Source organism: Thermobia domestica, chromosome 8 (genome assembly GCF_964235325.1).
Source record: "Thermobia domestica chromosome 8, izTheDome1.hap1.1, whole genome shotgun sequence".
NCBI classification, from domain to species: domain Eukaryota; kingdom Metazoa; phylum Arthropoda; class Insecta; order Zygentoma; family Lepismatidae; genus Thermobia; species Thermobia domestica.
In genome coordinates, this window is record NC_137461.1 from 270,831,050 (window position 1) to 270,849,325 (window position 18,276).

General features: G+C 34.7%; 1 protein-coding gene across 2 annotated transcripts in view; it reads right to left on the reverse strand.

Annotated features, from left to right (window-relative positions):
• Window positions 1-18,276, reverse strand: part of LOC145693625 (uncharacterized) — a 65,702-nt gene that overhangs the window by 18,780 nt on the left and 28,646 nt on the right. For both annotated transcript variants that reach the window (XM_081769783.1, XM_081769784.1), the window contains exon 4: window positions 11,196-11,370. In XM_081769783.1, the coding sequence (XP_081625909.1) occupies window positions 11,196-11,370 (175 nt within the window). The remainder of the gene's footprint in view (window positions 1-11,195; window positions 11,371-18,276) is intronic.

An 18,276-nucleotide genomic window follows, 5' to 3' on the forward strand; every position in this document is an offset into this window, starting at 1 on the left:
TAAATAATTCTGCCGGTGTACTATCAATGCTACTATTGTATGAATAATTAAGGAGGTCTTGAGCCGTCTTTAACAATTCTTTCCATTTCGTATGATTGTTCTGACACATTAATCGGATTATACGGTTAAGTTCTCGATGCGAGCGCTCCACTATCCCGTTTCCTTTCGGGTTGTATGGGGTAGTTAAAATATGTTTTATTTTATGTTCCTCACAATATTTCTTCCACTTCTCCGAAAGAAATTGGGGGCCTTTGTCCGAGACGATTTGATTAGGATATGGAACGAGATAAAAATAATCTTTCTCTAAGACTCTAATAATTTCTGTAACTGTAGACGTTTTAAGCGGTAAATAGCATACAAAACGGGAATATACATCAATAATAGACAAAATGAAATAGTACCCAAAACTACATGGAAGTTTCCCCACCAAGTCGATACACAGCTTTTGATGTGGTCTATCCGCCTGGATATGTACATCTTCTCGCGCTAGAACCTGATTCGAAAATTTTGTGCGAGCACATAACTCACAATTCTTGATATACTGCGTATACATTTGTTTCTGTTTTCGCCAAAAGAATAGAGTTCTCGTTAATTTCATACATTTGTTTATTCCAAAGTGTCCAACATTATGGATATATGATATTACCTTATCTGTTAATGCCATAGGGATCACAAGTAACCAAGGTTTAAATTTAGACCTTCTTATAAAAAGTACATTTTCTACCATCCTTATATTTTCGCAATTCGGATTTTCATTCAGGCGTTGTTTCAACTGTTGGCAATATCCGTCAGACGCTTGTAAATCAATTAATTCCTGATGTTCGAAACACTCTTTAGCATCATATGATACGAAATTTATATAATAGTTACTTGGATCACTATCTGCTTCTGGTGTATTCCGACTCAATATATCGGCTATTTCGTTATCTTTCCCTTTTATGTGTTCGAATTTTAAATCGAAACGTTGTAATTTTAGCAACATTTTCGTGGTTCTATAATCTAAATTTTGCAAAGTGAAAGCGAACATTACAGCACGATTATCGCAATGCACTACCACTTCCCGACCTAATATATAATATGAGAATTTTTCACACAGAAATAACACTGCTAATAATTCCAATTGGAAAACCGAATATGAGATTTCATGTACTTTTAATTTCCTACTAGCATATTCAATAACTAGAATATCTCCGTTGTCATTATATTGCGCAAGATATCCAGCGAGATTCTCCAGTGAAGCATCTGTAAACAAATGAAATGACCTATTGAAGTCAGGTTGACTTAATGCGGGTGGCTCACTTATTAATATTCTCAACTCTTTGAATAATTCTAAAATTTCTGGGGTTAATACAAATTTATTCGTTTTTTTCAAAAGATCAAATAGAGGTGATGTCAAAGCAGCAAAATCCGGAATAAACTTTCTTCTCCACGATAATAGCCCAAGGAACGACCTTAACTTTTTTTTAGTGGTAGGAATTGGGAAGTTTTTAATAACTTCATTCTGTTTAGGATTTGGTTTAACCTCTGTCCCATTTATTATATGTCCTAAGAATAAAGTTTCTTTCTGAAAGAAGTTACACTTCCTGAAGTTTAATGCAAAATTACCTAGTTCTAAAATTTTAAAGATATGTTCCAAATGATTAAAATGATCCCCAATACTATTACTAAAACACAAAATGTCATCCAGGTATATTACTACGAAGTTTCTAGTATCTAACCCGAAATAAGAATTCATTATATTCTGGAAAACGCTAGGACTTGACTTCAGCCCCATTGGTAAAACACAAAGGACGTATTGTCGCCCTAAGTAAAGAAAACTAATATATTTATATGAGTCAGGATGCAGCCGAATCCCATAGTACCCCATGGTAGCATCCATAGAGCTGAAGATTTTTGAACCCGCAATTCGCGTAAGGATCTCATTAATAGGCTCCACCTGGATTTTTGGTGTTATTACTTTTAAGTTCAGTAAGCGCAGATCAATTACCGGTCTAATGCCTCCCGATGGCTTTCTTACACAATGAATAGGATTACGATAGCTGCTGGGACTTTCTTTGGCAATACCTAACTCAATCCATTTTTGTATCTCACACTCGAATTCCGCTTGCATCGCTTGTGGTATTTGGGGTAGTGGTAGTTGGAGTATAACTTTCCAACAACTGGAGTTTGATCTGTCAATTCAATTTTGTATGGTTCGCAACGAATGGGCTTTGGGTATTCACAGAAAAGAAATTTATACTTAAGCAACAACTGCAATAGTTTATCGCGCGTATCCTCATCTAACTCATAACGTTCTTTAACATAATTTCGCAACTCTTCCTCAGAAATTTCTCCATAATTAGTAGATTTCGATAATATATTTTTCTCAGTTAAATATTTATTCTCCTTTTCAATAGCTACCGAATTTTCTTTACCTAAATAATTTCGGGATTCATCTTCTATACGCACTAACAATACTTTCGGATACGAAATATCAAGTACAATAGTTTGTAAATTGTCACTCTCTAACACTAACTGTTTATTTTTACTATCCAATATTGCTTTAAATTTTACAAAGAAAGGGGATCCCAGTAGTAAATCAGCCTTCATATCTTTTATCACAAATACAGGAACTTTAAATAAATTTTCTTGAATATTAATCGTCAGCTCTGTCGATCCTTTCACTGTAAAGTTTTCTTTTCCGGCGAATGCACTTAATTGCATCCTTGACACTGGCTTCAATTTGGCCGAAGGATACAAATTTTGTAAAGATAACCATACATTATTGTTTAACAAATTCAATTCTGCGCCAGTATCCAGGATACAGTTCAGATGCATTCCTCCTATATCGCAACCAACTATGGGTGATGGAAAACATTCTATATTTAACTCATTATCCTGATTATTTTCTTTTAAAACAAATCGCGTAATAAATTTCAAAGGCTCTGATTCAGATTTTAGATCTTTCATTTCTAAATTATTTTCTAGTTGTGGGGAGAGAAGTTCCATTAAGCAGACGTCGTTCTCCCCTAAGGACGACTGCTTACTATGTTTTCCGATCGAGTTACAGTTCCAGCCGACGAATTATAAGAACTTCCCGAGTTTACACCGATCGCAGAATATGGAGGATTTAAGGCTGAAGTTACCGTAGTAATTACAGGAACCGATAGAGGCGGATTAAACATTGTTACTGTTGGAAAATGACCGTAAGGTGGTTTAAATCCATAAGCAGTAGAAGGTAAGTATGGAGGAGGAATCATAGTGTAATCTGACACAGATACAGGAGTTGATCCCCCATTAAGGAAAGGATTACGATTTTGACAAGAGTGGTCAATCCTAAGTCTACCATTCCCATTTCTATAATTTACTCGGTTGTTACCATTTCGGTTGGACCCAAAATTTCGATTAGTATTATTATTAAAATTACCTCTTCTGTACTTATTCCCCATTACAGGTTCTGTTTGTACAGCATTGTCCATTTTCACTTTCTTTGCTTGTTCAACACTAGTTTGCCTAATCATAGGTTTCTTCATCGCGGTTTTGAAATAATTAAAATTTTGTTTGTCCATATTCGAAGGATGACCTTCCATGTCTTCCAACCTTAATGTCAGTTCCTGAACTGTATTTACACTTCCTAATTTAAAGATTTTAGCCTCTTCTGCAGGTAAACAATCTAAAATTAAATCCTTGAGTTCTTGTTCAGAAGGATAACTAACCACGGAATGGTAAGTGTCAATTATGTACCATACAAAATCGGACAACGAGGCAAACTTTGACTTGTCATATCTTAGAGAATAGAGCCGACGCTTTTGTGCCCTCTCTACTCTCGAAGGTATGTATTGACGCTTAAAAAGCTTTAAGAAATCTTTGAAAGTCTTAATTTTCTCCTCCACACTCCTATACCATGTCTTGGCGGATTTTTCCAAGCACCTATTTATTATGTATCTCCTATCTTTCTCCCTCAGCTTGTACATTTTCATTGTTTGTAATAAATCATCTAAGAAGATTCTAGCAGTACCCGGGCTTTTACCATCAAATTTAGGGAAGTGATGTAAATTCTTTAAATAATCCCCACATCGTCTTCCTGATGCTTTATCCTCCGAATTACTCTCATCTGTACTCTCATCATAATTCTTTCTATTCTTTCGGTTTTCTTTTCTTTTACAACCGGAATTACTATTTTCTCGACAACTTACACATCGGTTCACTGTTAATTTTCGCGTTTTCTTTGAATTCCGAGATACTTCATTATTTGAATAGCAAGTGTTTTCATTATAATTGCTCTCGTCCTGTTCCGTACTATCTACAGAAATAGATAGGTCACTATCATGATTACTCGTCTCCGCGACTACTTCTTTAACGCGTGTTTCACATGCATTTCGTCTTTTAATCGACTTCCCGTCATTTTGCCTCGAGGTCGAAGCTATTGGTTTACTAATAGACGGAAGGTCGGTTTCCCTATTTAGTCTCCCTTCGCTTCCGTCCTGTCTTCCCGGCTCGGTAGCATATTTTTCGAGCTTAGCATTCAGTTGGCTCATATTTTCTTTGATAATATCTTCACATTTAGTTTGCACTTCCTGAACTTTCCTATCCATTATTCGATCCCATCTCTTTTCCCTTTCGGCACATTTCTCCGAATTACTTCTAATTTCTTTAACCGTTTCCTGTTCTAACAATTTTACATTTACAGAAATTGTCTCATTTGCTTCTTTAAGTTGATTGTACTGTTCCCTAACTTGTCCTAAATCTGTTATACAGTTTTCCTGAAAACTATTTACCTCCACTCTTAACTTATCAAAATCATTTGCTAACACATTCATTTCAGTGCCAATATTTTCCGAAATCGATACAATATTTTGACTTAATTCTTTTTCCATATTTGATAAATTTTCTTTAGTTTTGTCCAAATCACCTTTAACCTTATTTATACCTTCAGCACATTTAGTTTTTGTTTCATTTAAACTTTCAGTCAATTGAGTTTTTACCATTTGGATTTCCGATCTTACTGCTAATAACTCAGTGGATACCTTCTTATCTAAATTACCAATGGATACTTTCATTGAGTCAATATTCGAATTTACTTCAGCTTTGACTGCTTTCACTTCTGAATTAACGGATTTTATTTCCACTGTCACACTATCAATCTTCGAATTAACCTCAGTTATCATTCGATTTTGATTAGCTATTAAATCTTTTAAAGTTTCGAGAAGAGGTCCTCCTCCAATCTCAATCTCCGGTATTTGCTTCCGATGGCCAACTCCAACCCCCCTTATAGAAGCGTCCGGGTTGCAGGATTCACCGACCATTTCGGATCTTTCGTCACTAAGGATACTATTATTAGCATCAGGACCAATAGACTGAGCTATTTCATGTGATCTATCACTTACTCTTATTTCTTTATCACACGTTTCACACAACCATTGTCCACCATTTCGTTTTATCAAATCAATTTTGTCTTTCGACATCCCAATACAAGTTACATGGAAGAATGTGTCACATTTATCACACCCCACTGATTCTTCCTCATTTGCATTTTCTTTACGCTTACAACATTTATAATGTCTTGGATCAATATTACTAGAACCGCCAGTAACAATCATTTCTTCATAAAATATTCAGTTGCACAAATTCCAGGCAAGCATATGAAAGGATTAACACCATAAATTGAACATTTTATTATTATTATTATTATTTTTAACCTTATCGCTTCTCACCAGAAATGATCATCCCACCTTATTGTTATATCCTGGCTGGGTCGCCACTTTATGTAGTTTCCTTTATGGCTTACTACATTTAGAGAGAGAAAAAAAAACGTACATATATTCTAAGCTGAGACAATTAGATTCAGTAATCCTACAAATTTCTTATATTCGACGTAAACATGCTATAATTTATTATGCACAACAGTTATTCATTACAAAAAAAAAATTGACTTATTTACCTGCACATCCAAGAACTTGTGGCAATGGCATTCCAGCGAGAAGTATAATGCGTCTTTAGAATTGTGTCCAGTCATCCCCTGAATCTCTATTCAACTTACATATTATTATTAATTTATATATAATAATAAAAGAGTAAATTTTATTTGAAATTCAGTAACGTATTTATTTCTCTTATTAACAGACGATTAAAATCAGACATCAACAATGACAAAGAAGAAAGAGAGAAAAAAAAAATAAATCCATTTCTATCAGTGGAGTTAGATTCAAAAGGAAGATGTGTAAACATGCACTTTTATTGTTACTCCTAGTTTTTTTATTAATAATTCACAGGTGTATTGCTATGTATATGGAACAGTACAATAAACGATGAATACTATATATATATCTAAGATCATTTACGTAGTTAGTTTTAAGATTAGAATATTTATCGTTAATCAGTCTAGATATCGTTTATTGAGATATTCAGCATATTTTGATCATACAGATCCTATAAACGTCTAATCGCATCATAAAAGTTCACGGTAATACCAATTCACGGACTCCTTTTTTTTTTTTTTTTTTTTTTTTTTTTTTCAAGTTACATTTATCTGCTAAACTGTTCACCTTATTTAAACATTTAATATTATTATTCAATATTTAACAATTCGAATATGTCTGTAGTACATATCACTTAGTTAATAGGTGCTTTACATATATATATTAAACATCTTATCACATTTCAATATACGTAGAGCGCTCATTTTATATATGATTCGGATATTTAAGCATACGGACACATTTCCATATTCAAATTACTATTATCCATACGTTCTATCACTTGCATTAATTAAGTTTAAACATATTTAAAATCATCAGAGATTACTAACTAATAAAAGAAAACCTACCCTAACTAACCTACACTAGCTTAACCTAAACATTTTATTCAAAGCACTTCAATTTCATAATATATTCAAGCTATTACATTTCCGTGAGGTATTGACCGTGATTGACGGATGATATTGTTATCTAGACTGAAGCATATGAGACAATTACTATCTCGACTAACAATGAGTCATTGCTCATAATCAGCGATTATTCCATTATAGCATATAGCTATTATAATGAGTATTCACTGCCTGTTTACTGTCAAAATTTCCATATCTACAATCAATAACATGGATGACTATGTCGAGAAGACACTCATAAATCTTTCAGAACATAATTGCGATAAGGTTAATTTTTGCTCCCCCATAGGCCTACCCGGGTTTGTGCAACTGCAGATATTTAGCTTCGCATGGTCAAGAATTGAGATTTCCTCTGCAAAACTAACATCACTATAAACAGTTTAAATTTCCAAGGTAATTGTTTTAGTTGAGGTTGCAAAGTCAGAACAAAATGGCAGCTTAGTTACAAATTCCCCCTGAAATGTTATGTTTAGATTTTTATGTCACTTACATAATTGGCGAGTACCTCAATTTTTCCCAAACACTCTAAGGTTATTCAAATTTATTTTTAACTAAGGTTTATAGTTCCAATTAGTGTTTTTGGCAATAATTTCTAATTATTGGGTACCGCCCTACATAAACTCACCACTGTTAACTTACTACATTTTTTTCACTGCACCGGAAATCATAGTGCCCTCTAGGACAACTACTATTATTTTAAACATATTTCCAATTATATATATATATATAATTTATTATTAAATCTCATATTATTTCACCTCCTAAATTTTTAATTTAACTTAATTTCGAAGTTTTGGTACTTTTCTGTATATCCACTATAAATTTTATACTTAATTTGAACTACTGCACTTCCCGTTTTCAACATCCGGCAAACACATAAACAATATCATTTCGGTTTAATGACAACCACACTTACTGTCATTTAATAAAGATTTCAGCCTGAAACGCATCAGCAGTGGTCGGTAAGTTTCCCTAATCTAAGGAACATTAACTTTTACTAATTTTACGGAAATAAAACCCAACTTACATATGTACCATAAATTAACACAGATAGGCCTACTTTACCAATACGATTATTCACTCAGTTTTTTTTAACGTGCATATTATGTGTTTCTGCTCTGCATGTCTAATCAACGCTATAATTATCCTCTTGAACCTTATTTACATGCTATAAAAGGGAATTTGTATTATGATGAACAATCCTAAATACCGATAGTGTAGTACATAATCATAAACATAATCAGCAACCGTATTGTGTTCACCAGCTATTGCAGATTAAGGATATGCGGACCGTAATACTTCCTTTCGAAAATAACCCATAGGTTTATCAATGTTACTTAGTAATATAAAATCTATGTTTTTATATATATACAAACGTATGAAATAATATTGTTACTGTTTACGGTAACAGTGAACTGTAACAACATTGTTTGGGATTGATATAGGTTAACGATTGGGGATAATTCAAAATTCAACCCCAATACTTTCACTTAAATGGCATAATTAGCATTTAATACTAATTCCTAATGCTTTTTCTTCAGTTTGCGACTTGTATTATACGAGGAAAAAGATTTGATCTAAATCAAAAAAATCAACAAAAATGATTTTTTTTAAAAAAAAATCATGATTTTTTTCCACCCTGGTTTGCACATGTACTCTCATTGGCTGGAGAGCATTATTATGACGTATAAGCAAGGTTTGTGAGAGTATGTTATTGCGGTAGTTTTTTACGGATGAAGTTTTAACGTGAATGAAGAGTTTATTGTAATGCAAAATGAAAGAAAACCTAGAAATGAAATGAAACGTACTTTTTAAAGTTAATTGCCCAAAATAAAATAAATGTTTTAAAAATTAGTTTTTATTCACAGATCTTACTGAGTGAATGTACATGTTTCATTCTTAAAAAAATATGTTGGTGCACATTACATCATCAGTTTGCTGAGTGATATGCAGTTCAAGACTGTTAAATGAATGGTAATACAAGATCGTCAAGTGATTGACTATTATTTATGATCGTAGGTAGAAGCATATCGTTCTGTATCTTGCAATAGGTCGTATGTTGAAAATCACAACTTTACAGGATCGAAAAAAAAAATCAGTTTTGAAATAGGGCGAGGTTTACATTTTTTCTGTACTCTTTTATAACTCTGCTATTATTAGCTGGATACATACGATACTTTGCTGGGTGATTAAAACAAGTGCCGCCAGATCCAATACTGGTGTTAACTACAAATACCCAAATTTTAACATACGACGTATTTCAAGCTACAGAACGATATATCAGGGATTACTCATAAATTAGGAAGAGAAGCCACAATCGATAAACACAATCCACCTTTATTCCCGGTCGTTGGTTATACGTGCTTTCTGTCTGAGATTTCTTCTGCGATTCAGATGCAGCATTAAATTTTAAAACCTTCTATTATTGTTATTATTACTTGCCCTTACTTAAGTTTTCGAAGTCAACGTTGTAGAATTTTGCACTTACTTTTGCTGATGATGTAAAAATTATAATTTGCATAATTATTTTGCTTTCAATAACGCAGACATCTTAAATACGAGTAAGAAAGACAAAATAAGAAATGCGTAGCGTCTGAGTTAAATTGTAAACAGGCATTACAAATAGTGCTTAATTCATAATTTCACAGTTTATTTCTGTCAGTAGCTTGCGCTTCCTTTGCTCGATCTTCACGCTTACCAGATTGGGGACCATTGTTCTACAGGATGGAGAAATGCAGAGAATTTTATATATCATAATTTTATATGTATCAACAAATTTTCTTTATGCAAAGAATGAAAAAGTGACTGACGACCGGGACTCGAACCCGGAACCTCTGGTATACGTTCCGATGCGTTAAGCACTACACCACCCAGTCCGCTTCCCAGAAGAGCCACCCACCCTCTCACTCTCGAGGTCGGTGTTCTCATCTTGGACCACGTGGATTGTACAATCAGCAGCAAAAAACCTGCAACATGAGCATATAAGTTTATTGTAAAATGACGAAGTCTTTTGCTCCAAAATAAGTGTGCACGGGAGGAGGCCGAGGTTTATCCTGGCGTGATTCGTTCCACTTAGACATTATGTTCATTCCCTGTGCTGTTAGGCGTAGTTTCACAATAAACTTACATCCTCATGTTGCAAGTTTTCTGCCGCGGATTGTACCACACCCTGCTGTGATTGAAAAATCCTGTGTCCATATACCGAGCACCTTACGAAGGAAGTTTTCTTTAAATGCGCTGATGGGAGGGGTGAGGAGCGTCTCGAAACCATTCATACATTTTGTTCCTTTTGGACATTTTAACTTATCAGGATTCCCTCTTATTTGGTGAGCAAGATTTCCTTGAGTTTTTCAGGTTCTCAGGTCATGATTTATATATTTCCAGGTCTATGTATAATGTTAAAAAGAAACTATACATTTCTCGACCAGGAGGTTCATCTACTACGCATGTACATATATAGTGTAAAGTTCCATATCCTCACATGTAAGCAACTACTATAAACACATACTTGATCAAGAACACGTGTTATTGTGTTCAAAACAAACACCAGCAGACGATGGAAGCGGATACGAAGAAGGATCGGAAGAAATTCGAAGATGGCCGACTTCTTCTCGCGGAGCTCTCCCCTGCAAGAGGACGTCCATAAAAGAAACTGCAAGAGGACGGAGGCAGCAGTCTACACCTGATAAATATAACCTATCAACACCTTCCTCCTGGGATCGCAATAGGCTATGGAGTTCCTTTAAATCTACCTCTGGAGGCTGCAAAGAGCTAGGGAGAAATCTTATAATAGTCTCCTGAGGCTACAGTGACCGAGGAGTTTCCGTCAAACATAAAGTCGTATTGAACCTTTCTTTCCGAAGACACTATTATGTGTGCCAATGACATGCTAAATTCTGCAAAACATTTAGTAATTTAAAAAGAAACTTAGTAAAACTGTTATAGAGATTTATTTTGTAAATACAATAGGTGACGGGTTTTATATCTCGGACTTTTAATACACCCTACCAAGCAAAACACTGCAATATTGTGTGTGTGTGTCAGAGAAGTTTTACAAAAAAACACTACCTTCTTTCATAAAATATTCCTTACCAAATAGCCGGGTAACACAAAAAGATAAATGAGTTCTGGAAAGTAAATATCCATACTTAAAATTTTCTGACTTTTTACGAGTAGTTTTCCAGGTTGATGGGAACCATGTGCGTGAGAATTTTTATTAACTACTAATCGATATACACCCCGTTATCAACTAGTAATTGAATCAATATAGTTCTCTGAGACTATAGTGTTAAAACCTTATTTTAGAGTGATTAGTAGAGAATAAACTTACCCTTCAGAGTCATTCAAATCAACTTTCTGTCGTATTGCATGTCTCTGCAATAACCCTTTCCTCGTATGCACTTCGATGTCCTTATTCTCATTCATTACCAATTTATAATCCTCATCACCGTTATCTTGAAGGAATACATTCCACTTACTTTCACGCCGATTGCTGGCACTTGAAGCTACGAAAACAAAAGAGAAATTTTTCAATACATAGCAATTTTTGTATTATATTATTGAACAGCAAAGCAAAAGAAACGAGGAACTTGAACAGTTTAGGTTTAGAGGAAACAGGATCTAGGAATGATGTTTGAATGAGAGTACACGGTGAAAAATTACAAAAAGCAAGTAATGAGTATACTATTTATAATTTAGATCTGATCAAGTGAACTGGTAAATTTTGATGCAATGCTAAAGATTAAAATCACACGGCAAGCAATTACACAAAATTAATGGATGAAAATAAGAGTTACAATAATAATTGGTTAAACTTAATCGCTTTTATATAAATCTGCAGCTCCAAAATACATTACATAAATAACAGCACTCTAATTTATTGTCAAAATGAGTCTTCGGTGTGTATAGTTTATTAAAGGAAAACACTTACCTGATTCAAAAATTCTGTTCAGTGCAACTTACAGCATCAAGTGTGAAATCTATTAGAAAGGCGTGTTCCACTTAGTTTTTCTATTTTATTTTATTTAACAATACCATACCCCATTTCAAATAATTTTTGAAGAACAAGAATCACTGCTGTTAAGTTGTGACTTTACCCTTCTTCAATTCTGTGCATTAAAAACTGCAAAATAACATTTTATCTTTTTGAGATGTGAAGTTACTTTTCAGTAAAGGACTCCAACGTACTGATGACGGCAAGTGAATTTGCCGAAACAATTTAGAAAAATTGTAGCAGGACATTTAAAAAAAAATACAAAAGGAAAACCACTTTTTTCGTTGTTTATCAATCTAAGGGAAAACATACAACAAATTAAAGTGATTTATAGAGTGTGAAAATTGTGGAAACAACAAAAGATACACACACAATTACTGTTTGTTCGAAAAATGTGTTTCACTTTTATTTTACAGGACAACACGAAAAATGACTTAGCATATGTGATGGTGACCAAGATTACACAGTTGATCCAAATAAAATAGAATTAAAAGGAAATTCATTGCGGTACAAAGGTAGATTCATTGATGTTTATGTAATATCTACCTTATAGCTTTAATCAGTAAACTACTGAAAATGTTCCAATAAATTGTATCATATAAGTAATGAAAGAAAGAAGTATTACTTAGTGGATTACAGCTGTTTATAATCTCAAGATGAAAACCGTATAGTACATCTGTACTATTCAGGGAGGTTTTGAGTATATATGTTTCAGAAGCGCTCTATAAAATTCAAATTTTTATGTGTAAAACTACTGATATCGAGGTATTTGTATGTATTTTTACTAGAAGAATAGTTTTTGTTTTGATATCTCTATACCACAACAATAGATGCCATGTGATGTGATTTTGCTATAGATGCTTTACGAAAACCTGCTGAGGATGATGAGAATTTTTATTGAAAATACGGGCAATATATATCAAAAACTAAATCCACTGACTGATTCACTCATCAAGAGATCTCAGAAACTACTAGGCCTAAAAACCTCTAAGTTTTGTGGAAATGTTCTTTTTGCACTTTGGATATAAATACAATGATGCTTAAATATTTCTTTTGCCGTTCGCAATATCTCCGAAACTACTAAACGTACGTAGGCTGATCAATAAAAACTGATCATCAGTGTACATGAGGTGAATACAACAGCAAGGCACAGAAAACGAAACACGTCTGGGTAGTGGGAGAAGTGATGAATAGATCGAACAAGTTTGAAGGCCATGACATTAGGAATGTGACCTTGGCAGCCGTTAAAGCACACGTGGATTCAGTTTCGCATAACACAACGTGGAAGTGACACGTGAAGAATAGTACAGTGCATTGAAATTCTGTTTTATCATTATGACCCTGGGTCCAAGCAGCAGAGTTGTGTGTGGAAGTCTCCATCACCAACACCGAAGAAAGTGAGAGTGCTTGCTTTTGCTGACAAAGTTATGGTCATCTCATTTTTCGATATTCGAGGCACGGTGTACCAACATATCATCCCACCATATACAACTGTAACGAGAGTGTATTATAAGGGAGTATTGAAAACCCTCCAAGGTCACATTCATCGGAAACGACCACATTTGAAAGAAACAGGATGGATGCTACACCATGATAACCAGTGTTCGAAGTGGGAAAAAAGCAGAGGCGGTATGTTTTATTTTGATTCTGACTCGACATACCACCTATCTAAATGTTGAAATACAGTGAGGGTATGTTGCCTTAAAACTTGCATTTCTATTTACATAATGACTATAAACCGTTGGAGAGCTTCTCTGTAGTTACGTGGGGGAAGAATATGGAGAGACTTTCATCCCCGTCAACAACTTTCTAAAAAAATACATAAAAATCCCCTTATGTTGTATTACAGGGAATTATACACAAAAATGTTCAATAACCGAGTTTTTATCTAAACAAGTTCCTGTGGGAAAACTCCTGGACCCCCAACTCGATGATGGGTATTCCAATCCCCCAGAAGATCCGTCCCCACAGCAGACAACCCCTAAATCCGCCCATGCTCAAAATATAACATTTGCATTAAGGCAAGGTGACAAAGACATATATAAAAAAGAAACAATTCAAAATGGCACATCAAAATATAAACTAGATGAACTTCTTTGAAGGCACATCATTATAGAAACAAAAGGTAGGAAAAAGATAACAAAAATGTCAGTGTTATCAACTTAGAAGTTATTTCTACATAAGAAATAAAATCTTTTTACATGTAAAGCTATTCGTCAATTACTGTCTATAAAAACGGATTTATTAAAGGCATTTAACATCTACTTTCCAATGATGGTATGTCTTGATCACTGAAAAACCAGAGGCGGTATGGCATACCACCGCATACCGTCTCACTTCAATCACTGATGATAACGCCAGGCCCCATATTGCCAATGTTGTTATTGACTATCTTGCAAAGATCAACGTTCTGTGTACCCCATCCTCCATATAGCCCTGATTTAGCCCCCTGTGAAGTTTTTCCTTTTCCAACTTTGCAGAAATACCTCCGGGGACGGTGTTTCGCATCTTCAGGAGCAGTAGTGAAAGCTGCGGAGGCGATTTTGAAGGATCTGTCCAAAAATGGCTTCCAGCATGTCTGATGACTGGCAAAAACGTTAGGACAAGTGCATTACATGTAATGGGGACTATTTTGAAAAAGACCATCAACACTTGGAGGATTAGTACAGGTAATTGAAGACTCGCTGTAGAAAACAACGTGTCACCTTGAAATTGTTTCGCTTATTTTACTTTTTAATACGTTTATGCCTTAGAGTTTCATACTTCGTTATACGCTAGGTTGTATTTCTAAGCAATAATATTTTCTATTTTGTGACGCTTGGGCACAATTTACTATCTTTTGCCTCTACTGTTACAGTAACTATTGTTTTTGGCACTTACATTGTTTTCTACATTTATGATCATTCTTTATGATCAACCCTCGTATAAAACCACCTTAGGCTGAAAATAAGGTGACGTTTTGAGAATTGCTTATCCTAGAGGGCGATGAGTGGTGGCTTAAATAGTTTATTTTGTCGTTCACCAAATCTCCGAAACTATTAGACGTAAAGCTTTACAATTTTCTATATTTCCTTGCATCCTATGTTGTACATTGCACATTCTAAGGAGGATAGGAGATTTTAATATTTCTTCTGACGTTCGCCAGATCTCCAAAAATATGGAAAAAGTAAACCTTTAAAGTTTATATAAATGTTCTGCTTGCACCATAGACTGCAAATGAGACGAAGTTTTGAAAGTTGCTTATGCTAAGGGGTATGGTAGGGGGGAAGGGTTTCGTTTCTTTTGACGTTCGCCAGACTCTATTAGACGCAGAAATTTGCAATTTTCTATAAATGTTCTCCTTGGACCCAGGTTGCAAATACGGCAAAGTTTCGGGCATTACATATTCTTAGGGGAGATGAGGTTTTTTTTTTTTTTTTTTTTTTTTTTTTTTTTTTTTTTTTTTTTTGAGTGTTTGTATTATTCACTTGCATTCACAGGGTGTCTACTAAAATTCAACAATGAAATTTCGTGACTTTTTCGTGACCTTTTCTTTATCAAATCATAAAATCTCTTAACATTTTCAAGAGCGAATTTGAGTACGAATTAGGCCGGTTTTTCATCCATGCGATACAAACGTACTTTGCTTGCGATTTGGTAGCGTCTAAAGCCGACCATAGACAGGGTGTCTACTAAAATTCCAAAATGGAATTTCGTGACTTTTTCGTGACCTTTCTTTACCAAATCATAAACAATTTCCTAACATTCTCAAGAACGAATTTGAGTGCGAAATAGGCCGAATTTTCATCCATGCGATAGAAACGTACTTTGCTTGCGATTTGGTATCGTCTAAAGCCGACCACAGACATTTTTGGTGGTGAATTTTGGCGTTTTATAGAACAAAATTTTTCCAATCTGTACTTACATTTGCACAGTTAAAAAAAATCATGACCCAAAAGCTAAATTTCGTGACTTTCATGACAGTTTTCAGATTTTGTGACTTTTTCGTGACCGACAGACACCCTGATTCTATATAGAAGACGAAGAAGAATGGAACGCAGGAACAGGAAGAGATGAAAAATAATATCCGCGGTAACACTTGAGGATAGGCACTAGTAACTAAATTAATGACGTATACCACGATTTTGTCTAACTGAATATTTCTTATACTGTTATCTTTCAGAGGTCAAGTGCCTACAGGAACATAAGCCATGAAGGTTCCTACTATATGACGACGACTCACACTAAAAATAGAATTATCCGATCGATTCGCTTTCGTTAAAATCGAATTTTTGATCAATCAATCAGCCTATTTAGGGACGTTCAAAACCTTGTGATAAAATGTATTTAAGATAGGGGAAAAATCAATAAAAAATTATTAAGATTAGGATTTAGTTTTATTTCTGAGCTTACGGCATCTATGGCTATGTTAGCCCATCACACATATGAGGGATGATATATGATCGGCGATTACACTGCGCACGGGGAATTAGAGAGGAAGAACGAATGGGGAAGGAATGAAGCGGCCTGGGACCGCTATTATGTTAGGTACCATCCCAGCATTTGCCTGGTGTAAATCCAAGAAAAATCTCACTCAGGATAGGTGGCCTAAAAATGCTGTTACATCTTTTCGACGGCATCCCCACCGGGAATCGAACCCGGGACCGCTCGCACCAAAAGCGAGAGCGTTAAGGACACACTGCACGTACATTATTTAGCTGGTTGGTGTGAATTCTTAATATGATAGACGGAGTGTGATATATATATATATATATATATATATATATATATATATATATATATATATTAATTCTTAATGTGCTGCACTGCTTTTGGTAAACAGTGTTAGTCTTACTTGTGCTACATAGAGATAAAAAAAAAAAAAAAAACTGAAAACAAGTTTTTTCCCGTGGCCCAAGTTTTTGCCTGCGAAATTTTAGACCTAATATTTTCCTTTTAGTGAAGAGAAAATAGCAGGGATCATAGTCCTCTGGTCTCTTGTAAATTGTTGAAGAGTGACCAAAAGCACACGAAAAAGTGACCAAAAGCTCACGAAAAAGTGAACAAAATGTGACCAAACTCTTATCATGCTCTTTTTTTTCCTTTGTCAATTTTTCCATCACCTCTCTGTTATTTTGTTCCATCTTCTTTACTACTTCTTCTTGAGCTTCCTCCTTTCTTAAGTTTTCTAACTATGCTTTGTAATTACGGTAAGCACTTAGCAGATGTAAAAAGCTTCTGAGTAAGTGAAACCAATTCTAGCCTATTTCCGAATTTCTTCATCGCAGACATTATATTTAACTTAGCATTGAGAGTTTTCAAAGCCATGAAATATTCAAATTCATCACCTACTCTTAAGAAGACCATACAAGAAGCATAACACAAGACGAACATGATGAACCACACAAACACACACACACACACAACGTTGAGCGGAGCGTTAACTATTACGAGATAAAACTAAGAGACTATTATGATAGAAAGAATAGACACAGAAGGGTTCTCAACCCCACCTTGAGAGCTTAAACATCCACCAACCATCCACTGTGTTTTAGAAAGAATAAAAGCTGACTGTTTCACATGTGGCCAAGCACATGGCCAGAATTTTTTTTTCAGAGGGGGGGGACAACAAAGTTAAAAAGAATATATATATAAAGAATGAATTCATTAATTAACTGCACAAAGAGGTTAAGTGTGTTTGCACACGATACCGACAAAATCGGCGGAAGCCCCGATATCGGTGTCGGTGTACTTTGCACATGTCGCCGATCATGTCTGTGGAAGCCCCAACAATATCGTTGCCGGTGATGAGCGAAGTAATCGACACACACAATATATTCTGCACTGTGTTTCTAAAAATCTTCTCCATATATGAAAACAAATAAAAGTAATAATATTCGAGAAAATTATTTTTTGAAACAAGGAATACAAAAGCTGTTCTGAAGAGGTGTGGAGGACGGTACAAAACTTAGAAAAAACAGGTCTATGCCTAAACATGTTTAGATGTAACAGTGCCGTTTTAAATAGATTTCGTAAACATATTATTTTCGTTTCGATGAGAACTGATGCTGCGGTACATTGCAAACTATATTAGTTTTAATTTTTGTTGAAACACTGCTACATATCGCATGTATGTATATTATTTTGTTTTCCCTGCAATTAACACTAATTTTATAGTAGATTAAATGATAAGATTCGAATTAGTAATTTTGTTTTACATTGCTCCATACATACCTGTCGTTTCTCGTTTCTTTTTGTCAATGAACTCAAAATCCTCAGCAAGGCTTGCATAAACTTCTCGCCATGCTTTTTGCTTTTCAATCCTGTCCTTGAAAGAGTCTGTTATCTTATCCCATATGCAAGGTCTACATTCTACAAGTTCAATAAGGGTTTTAAAAATATCGTATGGAAAAATTCTTGCCATCTCTAAAATTCTAAG